At 36.3% G+C, this 25423-nt stretch overlaps 3 protein-coding genes across 4 annotated transcripts in view; 1 reads left to right on the top strand and 2 right to left on the bottom strand.

Annotated features, from left to right (window-relative positions):
• The window catches only part of ern2 (endoplasmic reticulum to nucleus signaling 2), a 31713-nt gene extending 25971 nt beyond the window's left edge, over positions 1 to 5742 (top strand). The window contains exon 22 of one of the 2 annotated variants that reach the window (XM_087236690.1): positions 170 to 5742. In XM_087236690.1, the coding sequence (XP_087092816.1) occupies positions 170 to 340 (171 nt within the window). In that variant the 3' untranslated portion in view covers positions 341 to 5742. The remainder of the gene's footprint in view (positions 1 to 169) is intronic. The other variant, XM_087236691.1, reaches the window with a different exon arrangement.
• Positions 5743 to 7875: 2133 nt separating this feature from the next.
• On the bottom strand, positions 7876 to 16376 carry plk1 (polo-like kinase 1 (Drosophila)). The gene is given in 11 exon segments (NM_001003890.3): positions 7876 to 8364; positions 10941 to 11123; positions 11205 to 11359; positions 12112 to 12189; positions 12389 to 12489; positions 12656 to 12722; positions 13181 to 13403; positions 14030 to 14123; positions 14258 to 14402; positions 14488 to 14656; positions 15737 to 16376. Coding segments are annotated over 11 exon segments (1788 nt in total). The 5' UTR covers positions 16103 to 16376; the 3' UTR covers positions 7876 to 8157.
• Positions 16377 to 22294: 5918 nt separating this feature from the next.
• Positions 22295 to 23233, bottom strand: rasd3 (RASD family member 3). The gene has a single exon (NM_001079934.1). The coding sequence runs from the start codon at positions 23136 to 23138 to the stop codon at positions 22503 to 22505; it is 636 nt and encodes a 211-aa protein (NP_001073403.1). The 5' UTR covers positions 23139 to 23233; the 3' UTR covers positions 22295 to 22502.
• Between the last annotated feature and the right edge of the window lie 2190 nt (positions 23234 to 25423).

Genomic DNA, 25423 nt, shown 5'->3' with positions numbered 1-25423 from the left:
CCTTCCTAATAGTTACCTGAATAATATTGTGAAATTATATTCATATCACAATATACAGTGCAGAAAAACTAAATATCATCGCAATGTCCAATACCATGCAGCCCTAGTTATTTATACTTAAAATAAAATGTAAATCACTTTCAAGCTGTCTTGTAATGTTTTCCTGCAGAAACACCATTATCACGAGCTCCCGCCGGAGGTTCAGTCGGCTCTCGGTGAAGTCCCCGATGGCTTTGTGGCGTATTTCACCTCACGGTTCCCCCGGTTACTGCTTCACACGCACACAGCACTCAGCATCTGTGCCCCCGAGAGACCCTTTCACCCGTACTATCATCACTGACGCCCGTAGAGACACGCTGTTTGTTCCTGCACCGGACTAAAGAGGAAAAGCAGGATCCTCAAATAAACACTGCATCCGTCTGCACTACTGGATGAACTGTGAGCACATTTTATTGCAATGAGCTACTGAGTCATTACTCTGAAAACACCCAACTGGACTTGCTGAGAGAAGATGTCTTTTTTTGCATATAGTGTCCTCCAGATATATTAGTTTTCTTGGTAAATATGAGTATTGGAGGATATGGATGCACAGTTGAAGTCAAAATTATTATCCCTTCTTTTTCAAATATTTCCCAAATGATGTTTAACAGAGCAAGGATATTTTCACAGTATATCTGATAATATTTTTCTGGAGAAAGTCTTATTTGTTTTATTTCAGCTAGAATAAAAGCAATTTTTTATTTTTTAAAAACCATTTTAGGACCAAAATTATGAGTCCTCATAAGCAGTATTTGTTTTGGATTATCTACAAAACATACCATCGTTATACAATGACTTGTCTAATTACCCTAACTTGCCAAATTAACCTACTAGTTAAGCCTTTTGATTGCACTTTAAGCTGAATGGGCTATATGCACATGGACTTTTCAAGAGTTCACACTTAGTAGAGTGGAAAGTAGGGGTGGAAGGGGGGAAAACTTTGAGACGGAGATAACACGTTTAAGATTTGATTTCTTTAAAAACCAGTGGTCTTCACCGCCTGTTAGATATACGATATGAAGTGGTTCTCAGATTGGACGAAGCACTGCATTGAATCCCCTCGCCATGTCTTTATAACATGACTGTTTATTTTACCGCAGTATTTTTAATGGAATTTCTGCACTAACCTGTTGCTACTTATGGCGCTAGTGGTTACAATGGTCTTTCGCCTCGTTTAACTCTTGAACAACTAAATAAACGCTTAAGCCTGTTTAATTGAATGTATTGTAATTACATTACAACATCAATGCTGTAAAAATAACCTTGTAAAATTGTAAATACTGACATTAAGCTTTCACCGGAAGTTTATCATTGGCTTTAAAACTCTAGCTGTGCATAGAGCCCACACTAGCATCTTAAAAAGTATCTAGTAAAATATAATGTACTGTTATCATGGCAAAGACCAAAGAAATCAGTTATTAGAAATGAGTTATTAAAACTTTATGTATAGAAATGTGTTGAAAAAAAATTATTTCTATTAAACACAAATTGGGGGTAAAAAATACAGGGGGTTAATAATTCTGACTTCAACTCTATGTTTATCTCCAAAAACACAGTTACGTGGATGAAAAAATCTCCAAGAATCACAGCGGGAGAATTACTGAACTTGGGTCTTGGGCTCAGAAAGTCTCCAAAACTACAATCTGACATCACCATGAATAGTTTGAAAGAGTTTCAGGGGAAAAACTCTACTCTCATCCAATAACATGCTTAAAAGATTAAAATAGTATACAATAAAGAAGCTTTTTCACAGGTTTCCAATTTACAGAGAGTGCCAGTATAATTGAAGGACACATTATGGTTTTATAGAAACAGGTTTTATAGATCAGAGTAACCAGTAAGTTAATATAGGTGCGTCCCAAATCACATACTTATACACTATTCTATGCCATTTTCCAGTATAAATAGTGTGAGTAGTGCGTTCACATCGAAAACTCTTAAAATAATAAGTGCCCTTTAATTACCGGGATGATGCACTCATTCAGCAGGTAAAATGGTGTGGAATGTAGGACACTTCACACACTCATCGACCGCAGTTTTTTTTCATGTTATAGAAGTTGCAGAGCTTTCGGGTGGCTCATGTTGGATTATATTTATTTTGGATTGTGAAGTTCTACGAGAGTGATTATATGGTCTCCTGATGGTGAATGTGGTTATACTCTTGGCAGGTATTATTTGGTAGTTTGGTAATTCATTTCACTAATTTGGCAAATATCAAACGTTATCTGGGAAACGGTTTGAATTTCTGTTTAGTAAAAAAAGTTAGAGTTCCAATTGGGACGACACTATACATACACTATGCTGTTGAGTGTGTGAATGCATAAGTACATAGTGCATAGTGCATAGTGTGGCATTTGGGACGCAGCTTGTGTGTATTACAGGGCTTTTAAAGAATTGGCTGCTGGTTTTATTATGTGAAGAAATAACAAAGAAATAAAAAAGGCCATATTTTTTCAGATTAGCTGATATTAGCCAGCAGTTTGGCACTTGTTCTGTCAGGATTGTTTATTGTTGTTCAGACTATTATTAAATCGCCAGCCGACTACTTATATTCTTAATAGGTAGACTTCTATATGGTACTTAAAAATAGTTCATCTCAAAATTAAAATTAGAAACACAAAAGGAGGGATTTTTCATTGTTACATTGAGTGGGTAACACTTTTACAATACTTTTACAATAACAGCACACGAATAACGATGTATTAATTTGTGAACTGAACATATATATGATGAACGAACTGAAGGAAGGGGCACGTCACCGTTAACTCATCCTTAACTACTCATCAACTCCTGTGTTTAAACTGTTCATGTTGATGTAGACAGTGTAAACACACTAGACGGATATGCAAAAGGAGTTCATGAGTAGTTAAGAATGGGTTAATGATAGGGTTGTCACGATGCTGGAATTAAGTACCAATCCACAGATACAGGGACACTGTAGCATTTTAAAGCCGCGATTCATCAGCAGATCACTCGTATGTCAGCTTACAGACAAACCAGCTGATCGACATGACTTTAAAACGCTCCAGTGTCCCTGTATCTGTGGTTACACTCCGTAAACAGCAGTGAGTTCGGTGAACTGATGACCTTCACGGCCAATCACAGTCATTTCAGTTGAGCATGTGAACCCAATGACAAATCAACCGTGTTTAAGAATGTGCTCAACAGTGCTCAAATGTTCGCAGGAAATGGGCATTTTTTTTTAATTTCAGTACAGATTGGTACCGAATTCCAGTATCGTTCCAGTATAACCCTAGTTAATGATAATGTGCCCCTCTTAGTAAAGTCATGATATAATTATACATAAACATGTCACGAGTTCATGATGATTAAATTAAGCTTAAACTAATGTAGTAATTAATACATTAGGGCGAGCTAAAGTTCGAACCGAGCTAAAGCTCGCTTGTCCCCCCTCCCGTCTCCCCCGACGGCCCTCACTCATCAATGATGCACTGTTCATTAAGCACACTCCCTCAACACAGTGGAGATTTCTTTAGTTATATTGATTAAGTTGTTTGATATGCAGTGGCACGCAGTCAAATATTTCGCCAAACAGATCAGCCACTTTTGATGCTCATAAACAATCATAAAATCTTCGTGTTGCAGGAATTAGGAGGTTTGCTGAAGGTGCAGCTGTCATGCAGTGAGGGGTTTGCGTCTTTAATAATCTAAGACAATTTGCGTTCATTAAACAGTGAGAATGATTAATAAATCCATATGAAACAGTTCCGTCTCGTCTTCAGTTTCGGGCTTAGGCGCTTAGCCCAAGTGAACCGCGCTCACCTCTTCCAACTGGGCCAGGGCCGGCCAAGTGAATCCACTAACACTTCTCAAACGATCTGGAAATTGGGCCTGGCCACGGTTCGTATAGCATAGTGTGAGTAGGCCCTTAATCAACAAACAAGAATGTACTTACAAGTAAATAAGAACTCTATTTTTGCGTTGAGAGGTGCCTTTTTTGAATGATTTACTAACGGACGCGAGCGTTTTGCGTGCTGCTTATGCGTTATGCGCGCCTCACGTTTTTGCCATTGTACGTTGTGTGCTCACAGTTGAAAAAAAAAAGTCAACTCCGAGTGAAAAAGCATGTTATGTCAGTTGCGTCTGTTTAATTCTCCAATCAAATGAAAGCAGAGGCGGGGTTTCTGTTGAGGTGACAGCAGTGTTTGTGTTGTCAAGATGATTACGGAGACTTCTGAAAATAGAGGGCTGACTAGTGGTCGCTGTTTTGAGTTATTCAGAGCTGTATGACTTCACAAATCTTAAATATCCAGCCTAATCTCACAAGAAAACGTATTTTACGTTTTGCCAGTTTAGTGGTTAATTCAATTCGAATTCAGTCGTACGAAAATGTACAATTTTAAAAAGGAGGCGTGGCACCTAACCCCACCGTCATTGGGGGATGAGCAAATCATACTAAATTGTTCGAATTAGATCGTACGAATTCATACGAATTAGCCACTAAATCAAAAAGTTACGAATTGCCGTGAGATTGTGTTGGAATATACAATATTATTAAATATTAAAATTATACCAATAAATAATAATATTGTACATTCGCACACAATATGCAACTGATTCAGTCATTGGCTAGCGACATAATAAAAGCACACCGCACTTCTTGTTTTCTTTTTTTCATTGCAGTGCGCCTTGCGTTTTTGGAACGTAAAAGCGAGTTTGGTGTAATCGACCTCTAAGGCAGCCGTTATTCACACATGAACACATGTGACATTTCATGATGTTGTGGTTAAAGTTAGTTCATGATTAGCGAGCCCTAACTCATCATTAGTTCATAATAAAGTAATATTTAGTTTATATATTTATACATCATTATTCGTGTACTCTTATTGTAAAGTGTTGCCTCAGTTACAAACAGTTAAAAAATGTATCATATTAATTTGTGTTGAACTAGCTGAACTATTCTTTAGCTGCGTTGCTAAAATGATATCATAAAAGCCAGCACAACTTCTATTGACATCTGCAGATATATGAAGATCTTCAACAATTAGTGGTCTAAGAATCCTTTTGTACACCAAGTGTACATCTAAACGTGTCTGTGTCAATCAGATAAATTAGGACAGATTGTTGTTGTTTTTTCTTCAGCTTTGTGTGGTTTTAACTGCAGCTTCATGCTATATTTATCATGGATTTGTTACTGTCCGCCACACATTGCTGTTTTATCCTCATCTCTCAGTGTTACAGCTCTAATGTGGTGTTTCCATTAAGTATTTTCACAGCCTGCTGTACACTCAAATTTTATACTGATAGTTTCATAACATATCTTTTTATAAACTTAACAATTAAACCTTGAGGATTATTGCCATGGGAGATATTAACCAAGTGACGACATATAAGTGCCTTTGTTTTTCTACCCAACAGAGAGTTAATGTACTGATTATGTTTCACTGGAAAACTGTCTGTGCAATTATTTGTTAAAGTGGCACAGACCAAAGAACTGTTAAACTTGATTCAGATTAATGTTGTTTGTTTGGATTTCCATTACAGAAAATACTGATTATGTCTGGTGGTGTTCACATACTGTGGTAATTGCAAGATACTTCAATAAATGCTGAATTACCGTGGTGGATTGTTCATACCATGGTACTTTTTACTACAGCATCTAAAAGTGCCCTGCACAAAAACTTTGGACAGTTATATTCTTTGTTTAATGCACACAAAACCAAATAAACCATGTTAAAGTAATGGAGTATCTTTGTGATAGTTCTCTATCACGTTTTATTTTTCCAGAAAGAATTCCATGATAAATGAATCCGCTTCTTGTCCGTAATGTTTTATTGTGCTGTTATTTAGCAAATGCAATGAAATTAGTTTAAATCATTTCTTGATTGTTGACAAGAAAATGGCAAACACAAAATCAAGATTATACACTCCCCGGCCACATTATTAGGTACACCTTAAAAAACCCACTTTTTGCCTTCAGAACTGCCTTAATCCTTCATGGCATAGATTTAACAAGGTACTGGAAATATTCCTCAGAGATTTTGGTCCATGACGTGATAGCATCACACAGTTGCTGCGGATTTGTCAGCTGCACATCCATGATGCGAATCTCCTCCACCACATTTTAAAGATGCTCTAGAAAACTGAAAGAAAATATCCTCAACACCATTACACCACCACCAGAAGCCTGAACCGGTGATACAAGGCAGGATAGATGCATGCTTTCATGTGTTGACGGCAAATTCTGAATCTACCATCCAAATGTCACAGCAGAAATCGAGACTCATCAGACTAGAAAACATTTTTTCCAATCTTTTCTTGTCTGATTTTGGTGAGCCTGTGTGAATTGTAGCTTTAGTTTCCTGTTCTTAGCTGACAGGAGTTTCACCTGGTGTGGTCTACTGCTGCTGTAGCCCATCTGCCTCAAGGTTGGACGTGTTGTGTGTTCAGAGATGCTCTTCTGCATACCTTGGTTGTAACAAGTGGTTATTTGAGTTACTGTTGCCTTACTATCATCTCGAACCAGTCTGGCCATTCTCCTCTGACCTCTGGCACCAACTAGGCATTTGCGCCCACAGAACTGCTGCTCTCTGGATATTTTCTCTTTTTTCATACCATTCTTTGTAAAGCCTAGAGATGGTTGTGAGTAAAAATCCCAGTAGATCAGCAGTTTCTGAAATACTTGGATCAGCCCGTCTGGCACCAACCCAAATGCCACATTCAAAGTCACTTATATCCCCTTTCTTCCCATTTCTGATGCTCGGTTTGAACTGCAGCTGATCATCTTGACCTTGTCTACAGGCCTACAAAGAATTAAGTTGCTGCCATGTGATTGGCTGAGATTAATCACTCACCCTCATGTTGTTTCAATTCCCCAAGACCTTCGTTCGTCTTCGGGAGACAAAAATTAAGATACTTCAGGTGAAATCCGAGAGCTCCCTTATCCTCCATAAACAGCAAGGGTCTCAAGGCATTCGAAGAGCAGAAAAGGTGCCAAACACAATGTTGTCAGGGCACTCCATGATACTTCAGTGGTTTAAATGAAACCAAACGAAGCTCCAAGAACACTTTTGTGGGGCAAAATAAAACTACAACCTACTAGCTTGACGTTGGCCTGTTGTGCTGCTCGCTCTAATGGAAACACCGTAATGGCTGTTGTAAACGCGCACCTTCACGTGATTTGACATTATGCTGCTTTGTTTACCTCAGTAACCAAGGCAACACTTATTTCTGCAGTTCTTTAGGTGCCAGACTGAATTAGCTAGATTTAATAGACTGCATTTAGATTATGAATAATGTTTTAGTTTCTTACATTAGCATTTAGTAAATAGGTTGTAATCCAATGGAGAAAAAAAATAGCCTGTTTTTATAATGCAACTAATAAGTACTATTTTTTTTTCTTTTGTAGATTTTGGATAAAAAAAAACAGTTTAATTAAAAGAATTTGCCTTTCAGAATTTGGAAGTTCCTGGTTTAGATGACTTATTTCAGGAAATTTGTCAGGTTTTGGTCCTCATACAGCTCCAGTGTTGGTATAGTATTCATTTCTTACATATCTCTCTGAGCTTTTTGCTTTTGTTGACTGAAATTGAACCGCTTCATGATATGAAATTGAAATGCGATCGGGATCTGCCTGGAACTACTTCAGCTTTATATTATTCAGCAAATAAATGCTCATCAGCCAATCAAAATCAAACATTCAGCAGCTTGTTAAAGTTCTGAAACACTTTAACTTTCCAAACATGAATATTTTAATTAAACACTCGAATATAAACTTGTATTTCTCAATAGTATCTAACAATCCAAAATTTTGTCTAAAAAGATCTTTATTTTTGGAATACCAAATTATTTCAAATATTCTTACACGTTAAAAGATTCTCATCCAAAAGCTTTTATACAAAGAACAGAGGACAGATAAACAGCATCTAAAATATTAAAACATGTACAAGAGCATTCACATGATACAGAGATGGCCACAGATGTGCAACCCTGATGAACAAACGACAGCGAGAGAGAGTAAACAGATCCAGAAGAGGACATCATAGTGTAGAACTCAGAAAACTGTTCAAGTTTTGCTGTAGTAATATTTACGGGCCCTCAGACTCAAGTGAGAGCCGATGGTGAACTCATAGCTATACAATTTATGACGTCAGTGGGTTAGCGTGCTGAAGTAGCAGCTGTTGTGCTGCTTTTGCAGGCCATGAGCTTCTCCACCATGTTGCGAGCATAGCGCAAACGGCTAGCCAACTCTTTACAGCAGCCGAACTCCTCGATTAAGGTCATCTTGTAGGTGTAAAACTCTCGCTTCTCATTGATGTACGTCACTGCTCCCATTAGTGGACACAAAATAAGCTTAGTGTGATCCTGGAGAGCACAAAAAGAAGAATTTACAGTTTCAGTTTGACCTTTTTATTGACCTTAAAATAAACTTTATTCAAAATTCACTTGACATTATGCAAGGAATAACTGATGATGGGAAATTAAATCTACCAAATAAACCTAACAAACGCTCACTCTAAAATTAATCATTGATTTCACACACTTGTGGCTTCAAACCTTTATGAGCTTCTTTATTCTCTTGAACTCAAAGATTATATTTTGAAGAAAACAAAGCATGCAACCACTGACTACAATAGTAGGAAAGTGAAAAGTCAATGTTAATGGTGACAGTTTTTCCCAGCGGTTCTCAAAATATAATCTTTAGCCCCTTTCACACAGTAATACTGGTCAATTTCCAGAAAAACTTCTGTAACAACTTTACCTGGAAATTAAAATGTGTCGTTTAGACAGGCAAGAAGGTTTCAGAATTTATCTAGAAAAAGATCATGCAAACATCCATTCCAAAACACTGGTAAAATTCAGACATTACCATAAACGAGCTCTAAACAGCCACACTTGTATTTGTAAACAAAGTTGGTTTCACTTTTGTTATAAATGCTGGCATTCATGCTGCTTTTGTCCCAGAGACAGACCAAAATAAACATTACCATCCAATGGCAGAGGCGCTAAACGCAGCTAAAAACAGCTGTTTACACTTTTGACTACATTACAAATGCTGATGATATAAAGGAAGACTTTCACATGTCGAGTAGGCCAGTGCAATTAATCGAAATAGAATTGCAATTGGAAACATTGCGATTAGCTTAAAATAAAAAAAAAGCCATGCAAGAGGCTGCGATATTAAATCTGTTATTTAATTTCCCCCACCCAGAGCCAATGTGGGACTGCTGTCTATGTGTGTATACAGTTTTTAGCTAATTGAGAAGGTACACTTTCGTTCTGGCCAATCAAACTTCAGAATGCTCACAATATATATTTTTTTAAACCCCAAACAAAGAGGATGATGGCTGCTGCCACTTCAAAACATCATTAGACTAAATTACTATCAAAGAAAATCAGGCCATCGCTAATATGAGAATATTTTGGGTTTTAAAGTCAAAGCCATTGGAGAATTGCCAATTATTGATAAACACTTTCAACTCAAACATATTTTTCCCATTTTGCAGTAATGCAGCTCTACGTTAAATGTCATGATCTTTAGTGTAGCATCTGACAACAATTTTGCTTTTAGACCATATAAAAAGGTACAAAAAGCCATGTTAAGTTTTGCTGTGTTCTTTATTTTTGTAATTATAATTTTTTTGTTTTTATAATAAACAACACTCTCCATAATATGATGCAAAAGGACATTTTTAATTGTGCTTACGGTTTTCTCTAGGAGATAGTTTTATTTCTAAATATTTAAAGAAAATTTGAATAACTGAAAAGATATTAAACAACTCCAACATTTCTTTTCTTTCTTTCTTTTTTTTTTTTTTTTTTTTAACTAGCACTCACTGCATTTTAGCAAAGCTTATATACATATAAAAAAATAAACTCAATTCAATATTTTCCCCAAAAATCGCACAGCCCTGCCATAGGTTACCCAAATCTGACTGACTGGAGCACTCCTTTGTATGTGCCTTGAACTGCAGGTAAACTCAGTGTATCATAAGAATCTTATTGATCATTTTTCCCCCAGTTTGCACTAAGACGGAACATAAAAATGTTACCCGACTAACAAGCAGCAGCTAAATGCTTCTGGAAAAGTATTCAAAATGCATTTTTCATAAACAGCACAGATGTGAATTCATCTGATTTGTCCAATTCGTAGTAAACATCCTGTTCTCACATGATCCCTTTTCGAAAAATTGCTGGTAATTTTACAGAAAAGTCTGTGTATGTGAAAGTGGCTTTTGTCAGTCAAAATTTTGAAACGAGTAAAGATGACCAAATAACAGATTTGACTTTTTGGTCAATCTATCTCTTATTCTTATTTAAAAAAAAAAAAAAAACTCAAAGTGGTGATAATTTAATTATTCTGCTTATACAGCATTTGAACAGTGTCACAGTGAACAGTGGTAACAGTTATATATTAAAACATTTGTCATATTTTTGTCCTCAAATAACTCTGGAGTGTGAGACTAGTTTTGTAACACATCTCGTCCAAAACATTTTGTTCTGATATGACTTTTGAAAGCGGTGAAATAAATAATTCAGAGGTGATATGGAACTAATGTGGTTAAAACCTGTCTGGAACTTCAGCTGTGCATTTAATAGAAAATAAATACCTTAGAACAACCAATCAGATAAAAGCATTCATCAGCCTTGTAGTATGGACCATTTTGAGAGATGTAAACAAAACGATGATCCCAATATATTTCCAGTTTTACATCTTTTCTATAACTTTTGAGAATCCCATATGGATAAATGTTATGATGGCTGTTTTAACACTAGGTTATGATTGTATTGCCTCGCTACAGTTATGAAGTAGTTTGATACCAAGCAGCAAATGTTCATGGGCCAATGTCATGACCACACTGAAAATGGTCTATAAATGGATAAATTTAATACTGACAAATGCTTTAGATTAATACAAGATTGTTACGCAGCATTCTTACCTGGAAAAAATTGATTTGCACAGTCCCATTACTCAGGTGTAGCACAATAGCACTCTTTGTGCGGAACCAGTGGCGAAGGTAAGGCAATCGGGTCAGTTCATCCCCTTCCCGAGGAGTTATATTCGCTCCAGCCTTCAGCAAGTGCTCACTCATGTAATTCCTGAAGTACTTAAGGAGTGTAATCTAAAATAAAGACAGTATGTTAGTTCTGGACATCAAATCAGTGTCACTTATCCAACACATTATTTCCAGAACCATGCAGACCTTTTTGGAGAGTGCAGAGGGATACGAGCGAACACTGAGGTAGGATTCTAGAGAGTTGCGATCGATGTACTGCAGGCTATCACCGTCAGCACACATGATCAACCGTGTGGAATCATTGAACAGAACACCTACACTGTTATCAGACAACTGGTAACCTAATAAAAAAAAATAAATAAACATTTGCATAAGTGGCAGTATTTTCCAAAAAAAAAAAACAACAACAAAAAAAAAAAAGTGTTAGATTTGGCACTATCAGATGCTGCAAATCATACTTGTATCATTATTTTAATTATACTTATCAATTGGAAGGCTCCGCAAACCATTATTTTATCTCACTCTTAAAGATTACCATTCAACAGGTGGGATGTTTCAATCCACTTGTTAAGTTGTGACGCATTTAATATTGTTTCCAGGTCCAAGCAGTCACTCATTTGACTTGAGAAATCATTCGTTTATGATCACTTTTTATTCATATTACACATAATTTAATTTTATATATAGTCAGTGTACACAACAATCTCTGGGCTTGCTGCATCACAAATACCAAAATTAACAATTTATAAAAAAAAATGTAAAAAAATTATTTTCTGGCCATCAGATATTAGGCATGGCCATATATATTGCGATCGTGATTTTGGAAAGTATTCAATAGTTTTGTTAACGTTTATTATTACCATTTCACGAGTCTCCCCATACAGTTGAATAGAGCGCTTGGACGCGGAAGCCGCTTAGCGTGACGTCACATTTAACAAGCGGACACATATTTTTTAGGAAAATGTTCCATAATATTATACTTGCAAGTACATTTTTAATTTGCAAGCGTTTTTCCCCTCAGGCATTAAAACAGTGTAAAAAAAAAAATAAAATAAAATAAAAAACACTAAGGAACTTTAGCATGGTGTCTTACCAAGGCCATATTTGTCAGAGTAGTCAACCCATTTACTAATCCAGAAGACAGGAATACAAGCAGGGTCTTCAGCTTCCTCTGTAAAAGTGTAAGGGGAAAAAAAAATATTTGCAACAAGATTGTCAATTTGAGAACATGTAACCCTTTCCAAACAGCACTTGATTGTTGTATGAATACATAGACGGCAATTAAACGCAGTCATACAAAAATCCTTTTAAAGAGTACTAAAATATAGTAATTAAACTCTTCCCAAGTACAAGACACAGAAATTCATTACCTTGTCTAATAAAGTCTCTATCAGACGGCTTGGCTGCATTGACGACAGCCAGCTGCTGCAGCATGTCAGTTAGGTGAGTGTCAGGCTGCTCTGGTCCATCTCTGAGCAAAACAATTCAGTGACATCCATTAAGCACACATGTATTCTCAATTGCTGTAACCCTACATCTATTAAAAGATTTGCTCTATTTAATACAAGTCAATATGCATAGGTTTAATAGTACTACCAAATTGGGTGATAAACACAACACAGGATTAAAGAACTGACCTTTGTTGCAGATCTTCTCTTTGTGGCTGATCCATTTTCCCCATTTTCTCAATTGGACTATCTGTGCCTGTGTGCGCACATACAAAAGAGTAACAGGTAAATTGCATGTTTACAATTGTTACTTTAAATTCACAAATACAATTTTCGATTAATAAAGAATGCACTAAGACTATTAACCATTTTGAGGGATGCAAACAAAACACAATGGTGTCAACGCATTTCTTGTCTTACAGTTTTAATTTCTCATGCTTCCAAAAAGATCCACATATTGATAAATAATGCTATGATAGCTGTTTTAACATCAAGTTATGATTGAATTGCCTCGTTACGGCTATAAAAGTTTAAGCAGGAAATGTTCATGGCACAATGACATGACCACATTAAAATGGTCTTATATATATATATATATATATATATATATATATATATATATATATATATATATATATATATATATATATATATATATATATATATATATAATATATAAAAAATTATAATAAAATAATAAAAACACTTGTATACCTTTATTAAGTGATGAGAGAGGTTTGCGGAGGAGGGCAGGATCCAGGCTGGAGGGGGCGATGGAGAACCTGGGAGGAACAGTGAGACAGGAAGTGGGCAGCCGCATGGGTGCATAACCAGAGGTGAAAAACTCATCAGTCAGCAGTTCAGCTACAGAAGGTCTGAGTGTAGGGTCAGCGTGCAGCATCCGACGAATCAAAGCAGATGCAACTGGATTAATGTGCTTAAAAAAAAACCACCAACAATGTAATAAGTCACCAATCTGTTTTTCATGTTTAAGCTTGTATAAATGGGTTAAGCATTCCACATTAGAAGCTACAAATTCCAGATGGTATTAAATCAATCAATTTTCAGATATATTGTGCTCTCAGTGATCCAATCTCAAGTGGTCAGCTAAAGATTAATTACATTTCAATCTGATAGTAACCAGCATTCAATTATTCTTGTGACCAGTTTTCCTAAAACTCATACCCTTCCCTACTGTTATTTTTTTAACTCACTTTAGATGACATTTGGGGGTGCTACAAACAAATGTACTGCTAAAATGAAAATATCCTGCACAGCAGAGCAAGTAAAATAATGGAAATGACAACTTTGATTCAATTTTTTGACACATTTCATCACAGCAAAGCAAATCTTTCTGCAGAAAACATTTTCCTAGCACCATGCTCTACTGTTTGAGCTACAAGAATGAAAGAAATATTGAGCTTAAAAAGGGAATAAATGAACACTGCACAATAAGCTTAACCTTATGAATTTTAAAAACAAAATGAAGTAACTTTGATTTAACACTAAAATAACTTTGATTTGACTTAACACTAGAAAACCTAATAATACAAAGATACTTACTCTAGGAACTGAGTACTCATTCTTCTTAATCCTAATGTAGGTCTCTTTCAGACAGGATGTCTCAAATGGAGGCTTTCCAACCAGCAGTGTGTATCTGATAAAGAAAAGAAATTACTGCGAGTACAGTACATGTTAAACAAAATTAAAGCTTTAGCAAGAATGAAACACCATCAGAGAACATAACATTGTGAAAACATCATTGTGCAATTAATTCAACAAGGTACTCACAGAATGCATCCTAGTGACCAAATGTCAACTTCAAAGCTGTGGCCTTTCTTGCAGAGCACCTCAGGAGCAATGTAGTTTGGAGTGCCACAAAGGGTCTTCTTTCGCTCCCCATCAAACTCAATCTTAGTGGCTAAACCAAAGTCACCTACAAAGAGGAGAACAAATAGCCTTAATTTTAAGTATATATAAAAAGTCAGGTATAAAAATTGTAAAAATCTGTGTGTGCTTACCGATCTTCACATCCATGTCATCATTGAGGAACAGATTCCCAAGTTTGAGATCACGGTGAATGACTCTGTTGTTGTGCAAGTACTGAACACCCTGAATAGTCTGGCGCATGAAGTATCGGGCCTCAGGCTCAGTCACTGCCTTCCTCCTTTTGTGCAATTCAAGGAGAGACTGGAAGAGGGGGGAAAAAAGTTAACAGCAGAAAACAAACAAAAACTAATTTATAAAAAAAATAAAAGGAATAGACCATATTGTAATACTGAATACAGGGTCTCTGCAGGTCTCGTCAAATCTAAGACTCTTAAGACCATTATAAACGAAATTTCAGACTCACAAATGGGCTTAATGCTAAGAAGCCTTAAAATAAATAAATTTTACGCAAAGGAAAATAAAACCATATAGGTAAATAGTTATTATATTTAGTTAAACGTTTTATAGAGTTCTGTTGCTGCTGATTGGGTAGGTCTTTGCCCATGTGGTTAACTTTAAATGGGCATAGGAAACTTAAGAACAATTAAAAATTTAAGACCAACAAGACCATAAATTAGCAAATTTGAGACTTTTAAGGTCCAAAATTTAGTTTGTAATTTAAGACACCCTGTGAAAAGGATTTAAAATGATAAAATTTAATTATTTAACGTAACGGGTCTCTTGTAGAATAAAACAATTTCTCTCTTAAAGGATTTAGTTTCCCAAAACGAATAATAATTTTACTTACTACAACTATACGAGGGCTCACAATTTACAAATAATCAAGTTCAATAAACATGTTTTTATGGTTGTACTGTACACAATCACAGTAACGTTACGTTTAGTGAAACTGGATAAAATGTTAACGTTAACAATACGCCAAATACATGGTTGCGATAAGTTTACAACAATTAAATAATTGTTTTGGTGAGGGTTTAAATGTTAAAATCCGCATTACACTAAAATTTGACGACAAAAGCGACGTTTAGACGCAGTTCGTTTGAACAACAATTTGTCCGAGATACGAAGTCAACCGACGTCACTTCCTCCAGTTTAAAATCCACTTGCAGTGTACAGGGGAAAGTGGAGTTAAATCACTTTATATGTGCCTCGTTTAAATAAATAATTAACATTTTTAAAAAGATCACAATGGGTAGTTGTTCATCCTAACAGAATGCAATTTAAACGAGTTAAACGTCGAGCTTTGCAAGATACTACGAGGCAGTGACAGGAATACCGACCGTTGACGGTCTGTTTTCAAAATGCTTTCCCAGCTCTTACCCTTCTGCGACAGATTTCCAGCACCACATACACGAAGTCATCATCCTCAAAGAACCCGTGAAAGCCCACAACATGCGGATTATCGAGACTTTTGTGAATGGCGATTTCTGTGCTCATTTTCTCCTTCTGGTGCGGCTTCAGCAGCATCGACTTCGGCACAACTTTCCCAGCGAAGACCTCTTTTGTGTCCATATCTGTGATTTCGTAGCATTTGGCGAATCCTCCTTTTCCCAAAAAGCGACCTCTCATGTATCTCTTCATGGTTCTCGGATCCACCAGAACGTCGGGAATCTCTTTCAGAGGAGCAGATTTGGGATCGACGTGAGCCGATGGCTTCGCCGATGGCTTTGCAATTGCAGCACTCATCGTTGTACACTACAAATGCTCTTAAGTACAAAAATACACCCTAACGTCCTGAAAAATAAACAACCGAGGCGATGTTTCCTGCTCCTTTATCCGTAAACAACACGCAGTACTTCACTCCTCCGCTGAAATCCGCATTCAAATAATACCGCCAGCCAAGACAAAAAGGCACAACAAAGTATCTAAACGCCGTATATTCACCGCATTTGTCGAATTTCGTGGATGTAAACGGGCGGTGGTGAAGCGCGTCGGCCCGCAGCTCGGTTGGGAATGCAGTGAATCGCTGCTACTTTTTGAATTGTGCTCGATTCGTTGCCTCCGCCTCTGATTGGCTGCTGCGATTTAAATTCTGACCAAACACAGCGAAGCATCATGGGACTCGGCGTGCACGCTCTGAAAAACTTTATTTGTGTTGTGTGGATATTTAACTCTTATGGGAAAGGCATGTGGGAAAATGTAGTTTTGTTTTGGAACGGGGCACGTTATAATGTGAATCATGTCAATAACAACAATATAAAACACCAATAACTACGTTTAATTGATAACTTATATAATTAATATAAAAATACGATATTAAAATGTGAACAGCGTGATTGTGGACAATGCTACATGATGAGATTTTGTTGTATATCGTTTTCTCATGTCTAAAATAATAGTTATGTGCTTTAAATTCTTTAAAAAAATTCTTTTGGAAAAATATGGACTGCTTTTAAAGAGGTTAGAAGTATACATAATTATTGTGTACAAATATATTTAATTGTAAAATTAAATAGTAAAAATGCTACACTAAATGTTCCCTATAATTTTGCATAAATAATTAATTAATGAACATAAGAAAAGAAGACAATAATTAATTGTAAAACTAATAATATAACAATTATTCATTGTAAAATAATAATAAATTAATAATTAATAATAAAATGATTAAAATAAAAAAACTAAACTAAACTTATTTTAAAAATTATTTAAAAATCTTATAAAAATGTATAATAAAACAAAAATATATGATATATAAATGAGTAAATAATTCATTAATTTTCCTTTGGCTTAGTCCCTTTATTCATCAGGAGTCATCACAGCGGATTAAACCGCCAACTTGAATGAATCATATGTTTTGGACAGAGGAAACCTTTCCAGCTGCAATCCAGTACTGGGAAACACCTATACACTCTCACTTGCACATGCACTCATACTGTACAGCCAATTTAGTTTTGTCAGTTCACCTATACCAAATGTCTTTGGACTGTGGGGGAAACCAAAGCAACCGGAGGAAACCCACACCAACAGTGGGAGAACATGCAAACTCCACACAGAAATGCACACTGGCCCACCTGAGACTTCTTGCAGCGACCCTCTTGCTGTAAGATGACAGTGCTAACCACTGAGCCACCATGTCGCCCTCATTGTAAAATAATAAACAATAATAAAAAAGGATTTAAAATTAAAACCAAATTAAACTTATTTTAAAAAGTATTTAAAAACATTATAAAAGTTTATAATAAAAACAAATATATATATATATATATATATATATATATATATATATATATATATAATATTCTAACAAATAGTGCAAAAGTATATTCAAAACACAATTACCAATTATATTAGCATTATTATAGTATTTTGTAATAAAGAATGTAATAAAATAACAACAACAAACAAATAGAACTAAAATATTTTCTGAATAATATTTTAGCTCCATTTCGCTGCATCTTTACAACAAAAGATTACTTTTGAATGAGGTGAGGTCCTTTGCCAAAAACAGTAACAACCATCTATTTTAAATTTCAAACACCTTGAAAAACTATTTACTCCAAACATGAGTTTCTCTCTTCTGTTGACCATAAAAGAAGATATTTTGAAGAATGAACGTTTTTCAAAATATCTTTCAACAGAAGAAAGAAACTCATAAAAGTTTTTAATCATTTGAGGGTGAGTAAATTCCATTAATAAAATTTAATCTATGGGCAAAATATACCTTTAATTTTGGATAAGACTTAAAATAAATGGTAAAATTGCTACAATGAATGTATAAATAATTAAATAAAAAAATATGAATTATAAAATAATTTTACAATAATAATAATAAAAACATCACAAGAAATTAGAAATAAGAAAATAAGAAATTAACACAATAATGAATTGTAAAATAATTCTAAATATGAAATGATACATTGTAAAATAAAAAAAATAATTATAATTTAAGGAATAAAATCTAAAAACCTAATTAAACTTATTTTAAAAGTATTTAAAAACATTATAAAAATGTATAATAAAACAACAGTGTATAATATTTAATTAGGTATATACTGCAAACACATTTTCAAAACACAATTATTAACTGTAAGCATTAGATCATACCACTTTGTAATACTAAAATAAAATAAAATAACTAAAAATAACTAAACTAAATATTTTCTCAATGACATTTCAGGTCCAAGGGCGGCATGGCGGCACAGTGGGTAGCACTGTCGCCTCACACCAAGAAGGTCACTGGTTTGAGCCTCGGCTGGGTCAGCTGGCGTTTCTGTGTGGAGTTTGCAAAGTCCAAAGACATATAGGTGAATTGGGTAAGATAAAATTTGCCGTAGTGTATGTGTGTGAATGGAAGTGTGTGGGTGTTTTCCAGTACTGGGTTGATGCTGGAAGGGCATCTGCTGCGTGGAACATATGCTGGATAAGTTGGCGGTTCATTCCGCTGTGGCGACCCCAGTTTATTAAAGAGACTAAGCTGAAAAGAAAATGAATGAATGAGTTTTAGCTCCATTTAATGTAAGTTGCTTCTTTATACCAAAAGATGACTTTTAGATGGGGTCTCTCAACATGGGCTAAAGAATAACAATCATCTATTTTAAAATTCAAACACCTTGAAGAAACATTTTACCCCCCAAAAAAAACACAAAATCTGCCATAATTTAAATTATTTGAATTTATCCTCCATTCCAAACACTATTTCTCCCATTGACCATAAAAGAAGATACTTTGAAGAATGTTCATAATTAGTTTTTTTCAAAATATCTTTTAAGAGAAGAAAGAAACATCAAGAAATGTCATGATTTTGCCCTGGCTGGTTCAGTTGGCATTTCTGTGAAGAGTTTGCATGTTCTCCCCAATGGATGAGTTTGTATGTTTCCCAGTAATGGGTTGCAGCTGAAAGTGCATCTGCTGTGTAAAACTTATGCGGAATAAGTTGGCGGTTCATTCTAACTAGCCGCAGGAAAAAGAATAAATAAATGTAAAAAATGAATCAGTTTAATAGATTTTTCCATGTGTTTAACCATGTGCCACGTGCACAGTTGGTGTTGTGTTTTTACTATTCATGCAGCATTAAAGTCTGTTTAGTATCTAATCTCAAAGTCAATTTTAAAGCCAGTATCTTGCTCCAGTTTTACTTCTTGCCAGCTAAACCAACGTGCTTTTAATGCTTTGTGTACTTTTGTGCATGTGCGAATGGTCAAACGAGGGCACGTTTTCCTTTGTGCAGGGGAAAAAATAGCATGTCGATTATGATAACACACATTTTTATTTGTACAAGTGTGGGTGTAAGTGTGGAGGAGAAAAAAAAGCAAGATAAACCGAAAGGTTGCCCTTGTAACGTTGTTTTGGTTTTTGTGCAACAAGGTCAGTGAGCAATAACAAACAGCATTTCAATATCCTTCCATACATTTTCCTTTAGCTTAGTCTGTTTATTTATCAGGAGTCGCCACAGCGGAATGAACCGCCAACGTATCCAGCATATGTTTTACACAGCGGATGCCCTTCCAGCTGCAATACTGGGAAACACCTATACATCCTTAATAACACACATTCACTACGGCCTATTCAGTTCACCTACAGCGCATGTCTTTGGACCGGAGCAAACTGGAGGAAACCCACACCAACAGGGGCAGAACATGCAAACTCCACACGGAAATGCCAACTAAGCAGGAGCTCGAACCAGTAACCTTCTTGCTGTGAGGTGACAGTGCTAACCACTGAGCCACTGCCGCCCCGTATTTCTTATCCATTATGTTATTTTAAAAAGTCTATAAAAGTCACTTTGTTCAACTGTAGAATTGAATTTTCAACACCAAAAGACGACAGAGCAGAGATCAAGCTCCCATAATGCAATTCACAACCATAAACAAACAGAAAACACTTTTGAATCACAAAATAGCGAGTGTTAATCAACAGATATTTGTTAAAGTGCAAGACGTTACTTTAATAAGCTGTGTAGGTGTTTTTGTCTGTCTCTTACTGAAGTGTTTCCTAATAAGGTTGTTTACTGTTTTTCATGGCAGCTTCTCCACGCTCGTGTTCACGACTTTCTCCTGTCCAGTTCATTCACAAATGCACACGTCACGCGTCCAGCGTTTCCTCATTAAAACAGCACAAGTGTCTCTCTAAAAGGTTGTCATGGCAGTTAGATAATTTTAGCATGTGTGAAACGGTGGGTTGCATGATGTACTCAAGTTTTTGCATAAAACAAGAAAGCCTCCTTTAAAGCTGCATAAATTATGCATATGCTATATTAAACAGTCCAAAAATAGCAGATTAACCTGACAACTGTCTTGACAATTTGGATGGTTATTCATTCATTCATTCATTTTTCTTCAGCTTAGTCCTTTATTTATCATGGGTCGCCACAGCAGAATGAACTGCCAGCTATTTCAATATATGTTTCACACAGCGGATGCCCTTCCAGCTGCAACCCAGTGCTGGGAAACACCCATACACTCTCGCAATCACACACACGTTCATGCACCATGGGCAATTTTGTTTACCCAATTGACCTAGTGCATGTCTTTGGACTGTGAGAGAAATCGGAGCACTCAAAGGAAAACCAACGCCAGCATGGGGAGAACATGCAAACTCCACACAGAAATGGCAACTGATCCAGCCAAGGCTCAAACCAGTTTCATATTCCGACATCTTATCAATTAGAAATTATTAGATGGGAGGTTTAGGTTTTGACTCAAAAGGACATTTTTTATACCTTTTTTACCATTAAATGTTCATGCAATGGCTCTCTTGAAAAACTGATGGGTCAAACTAAGTAAGCATGTTGTTATTGCATGCTGTTATCTGCCCATATATATATATATATATATATATATATATATATATATATATATATATATATATATATATATATATATACATACACACACACACACACACACATGTCCATAAACCAGAGTCTATATGTTTAGTTAGATTAGATCTCTTTATAGGTCAAAGACAAGATGCCCAGATAGTGTCTGAATCAAATTGCATTTTCAACAGTGACTTTATATGCATAGAAAGGATATTAAATATGAGTATTGTATACTTTTATGTTACATAAAGGGTTGTATAAATGTAAGAAGGGACGTCATGGTGGCGCAGTGGGTAGCGCGATCGCCTCACAGCAAGACGGTCACTGGTTCGAGCCTTGGATGGATCAGTTGGCATTTTCTGTGTGGAGTTTGCATGTTCTTCTTTTGTTCGCATGGGTTTTCCCCACAAGTTCAAAAACATGCGGTATGGGTGAATTGGGTAAGCTAAATAGTTTGTAGTGTATGTGTGTGAATGAGTGTGTATGGATGTTTCCCAGTGATGGGTTGTAGCTGGAAGGACATCCAATGCATAAAACATTTGCTGGATGAATTGGCGGTCCATTCCGCTGTGGCGACCTCAGATTAATAAAGGGACTAAGCCGAATAGAAAATGAATAAATGAATAAATGCAAAAATATGAGTAAAATAATGTTTTGTCATTTAACGTAACAGATATTTAAACATTTTTCACCACTTATTCTAACCATATTTATATATGAAGGTATATGAGTGATTCATTTTATTCTTTTTTAATTATTATTAATTTGTTATAAACCAAAAGATGTCAAGTGTTATGAAAGATGGCAAAGTATAACAATGATGTTGTTTATTTGAGGTGTGCATGCAGTGTGCATTTGGGGGGATGCATGCAGTTAAATTTTTAAAGGAATTCTTGCTATAAATATGCCTGACAAGATTGTTTTAAGTCTTTGGTGTATAGCCTAATAACATGTCTCTGCTGACAACCACCGAATGTCATGTGTGAAAAAAATGTAAAACTGTATTACACTTTAATTGTTTTAATGGATGAAAACCCCTCTCCGCCTTTGACCTGTAAGACACATTTTCATTAAGATGCATTATTAAAATTTCATTAAAAGCAGAAGAACACAAGTTGACTGGAACATATTTGCATTTATTCACTCACAAAAGATCACTTTAGCTCTCATTTAGAGAGACCAGACATACAGCATTCAGAGAATTCCCTTAAATGATAATGATAAAGCATAAACACACATAAAACATTTATGTGGGGTCTATATTTGATCCAGATCACTTAAGCATCAGTATGATGCATAACTACATTTTCATATAAATGTCCATCAAGACAAGATGCAGCTGTTGTTTTTCTTCATTGGGGGCTTTTCCCGCTTCTCTGTGAGCTCTCTGGACATTGTCTGTGTCCGTCTGCGCAGTGCCGGACTCACCCGGCTCGGTAACTTCATCTGTTGAAGCAAGTCCCGAAACACGGCTGTGACATTGTCGCCGGTGCGCGCGGAGGTTTCCACGAAGCCCGCGCCCCAGTCCTCCTCCACCGCGCGCATCGCCTCCGCAGTGGCCTGGCGACTCCGGCTGCACAGGTCCGCTTTGTTCTCGATCACCGTGATGCCAGTAAAACTCTCTCCTTTTAGCTCCAGAATCTCCTCACGAAGTCTCTGCACCTCCTCCAGGGAATCTGGCTCGTCGGCTGCGTACACGAGCGCAAACGCGTCCCCGGTTCGGATGCAAAGAGCGCGCATCGCAGGAAAGGAATAACTTCCGCTCGTATCCAAGATCTCAATGCGCACCCGAGCGCCTTCAGTGTCGTACTCGAGCGCGTGAAGCTCTTCCACCGTGCGCGTGTATTTGGAGTCGAATCGATCCTGCAAGAAGCGGGTGATCAGGGCGGTTTTACCAACCCCGGCTGCGCCCAGAAACACAAAGCGCACCGTCCGACGCTCCTGCACTAACAGAGACATCTTGCCTCAGTTATTAATTTAATAAGTTACAGCTCTCAGAGGAGACTTTTGATGAGCAAATCTGAGCGTCATCGAGATGCTGACCTGCAATGTTTAACAGAGACAAGAATTGCTGTCCTTATATTAGCCCACCTGCGTCCTACGCACTGATCAGGTGTGGCCAATGGAAACGCAAGTGACGTGACGCGTGGGTGTCTTGCGTTGTAGAGGTTCAGTTTGCAAGACAGTGTGCTTATTATTCAGTGTGTTCGGGAGTTCAGCGAGGGTCAGTGGGAAATTTTCGGGTCGCAATTTGCGCAACCGGTTGAGGTTTCTCGCGCAAGAGTGGTCTGTTAGCGCTTTCAAATAGTTTTTGCAAAGTAGTTACCTTTTTTATTAAGTAAAACACTTAGAAAGAGTTTTGCTAGAAAACCTCTTGGCAATTAAAAATGCAAGTCAAAGGCAGCAGCACAAGCTCAGAAGCTTAATGTGCTCAGGAAGGTCCATTTAGTCTGTGAATTAAAGGTATACATTTTTCAGCTAGATCATTTTTTTTTTGTTTTAAGCCTTCAGACTATAAAGCCATTTGATTGATTTTTGTTTCACCTCAATACATTTTTTGACTCAGAGACTCAAAGTGCCAGTAACCATTCACATGTATTTAAAGAATCATCATGGATGATTTCAGCTAATAATCTTGCTTATTGTTCTTCTGTAAGGTACACGGCTTTTATAATAGTAGATTTACATTTTTAGGTGATAGATCTCTTTAAGTATCAATAACCAAATTTACTTGCTTTTCCACATATGCGATATTTAAAAAGATAATAAACTATCATTTTTTGTCACACAACACAATACTGTATCCTCAGAGGAACATGATTTCTGCTTGCATTAGTCTTTAAATCTTTTCTGAAACCTTTGAAAAAAGTCAAATGTCATGTTAATAATTAATTTTATTTGCAAATTAATTAGCTTTAACTTAACAACTGGATCTGTTTATATGCAAATGTCAAACATTTGTTCCATTTATGCATCATAACCTATTAATTCGAAAAGAAGAACTCAAACAATATTAATTGCAGAGACAACAATGCCGCTTTTTAAAAGAGCTGCTGCATATTTTGTTCTCAATCATGTTTTATCTTTAAATAGAATCAGTTTTTAATTTGTGAGTTATTATAGAGAGCTATGCTGTCCCAAACAGGATTTCTGACTGGAGAATGCTTGACATATTGTAGGTGTGGTTTGGCAGCTTGCTAAAACACCTATAGCAGGGTTAATTATTGAACTTTACAAGACTATTTGATGAATAATGTTTAATCATCTCAAGCTTGATGTACTGACTGACCTTTCATAAGACTCCAGGAAATATTAATAATACTACCAGTAATAGCTTAATTATTCATCATACTACATATTTTATATAATTCTTCCATGAAAAAATGAATAAAAATATTGGCTTTAATAGTCAAATGCTTCTATAAGCAAGGCTGGGATTGTTATCAAAGCAGGCAACCCCATCCTGAGGTCAGGTACAGCTCACATGCTTCATGAGGCCATCACGTCAGAGATGACTTTCCACTTGCTGCATATTTAAAATCATGCTATCTGACGGTAGTCATGGCAATACACACGGTCATCTCAGAGCAAAGACATTTTACAGACATAAACTGGATTTACGCAATTCTGAAGCGACAATAATAATTTGGTTTTAGTTTAGATGCTGTTGTTTTTTATGCATGCTCTATTATGCATCACTTTAAAAATTGATTGTGTAACAAGTGCAACTAAAAGTTAGATCAAAATTTCAGATCTACAAAAATGCATTTGTAATCGCATTTGGGAAACAGGATATTTACAAGACAACCATGGCTTCATGTATTTGAGTACATTTAGTACATTGTATTTATGAGCAACAACAAGGTAAGCTTTTGTGAAATCAGACCGGAAATGTCAGAGAGCAAGAACTGACCTTTTATGTGCAAATCCTCCGGATTAACCTACTGGGGACACACCGTCTTCACTCCACATGCAGATACATCTGAATAACACTATCACCTCCACAAACCATTACGTCAGACCACAGGTACGTGCTCGCAGAGAACAAGTGTCCTGATACAGAAACACTAAATAAAAAACTGATGCAAATCTTATTAGGTGATATTAGACATGTGTTATTATTTTTGTAGTATAATAAAAATGTGGCGATGCAGTGGTGCAATAGGTAGTGCTGTCGCCTCGAAGCAAGAAGGTCGCTGGGTCACTGGTTCGAACCTCGGCTCTGTTAGCGTTTCTGTGTGGAG

This window comes from Danio rerio, chromosome 1, assembly GCF_052040795.2.
Source record: "Danio rerio strain M-AB ecotype USA chromosome 1, GRCz13ab, whole genome shotgun sequence".
NCBI classification, from domain to species: domain Eukaryota; kingdom Metazoa; phylum Chordata; class Actinopteri; order Cypriniformes; family Danionidae; genus Danio; species Danio rerio.
This window is presented reverse-complemented; position numbering and strand designations above follow the sequence as displayed.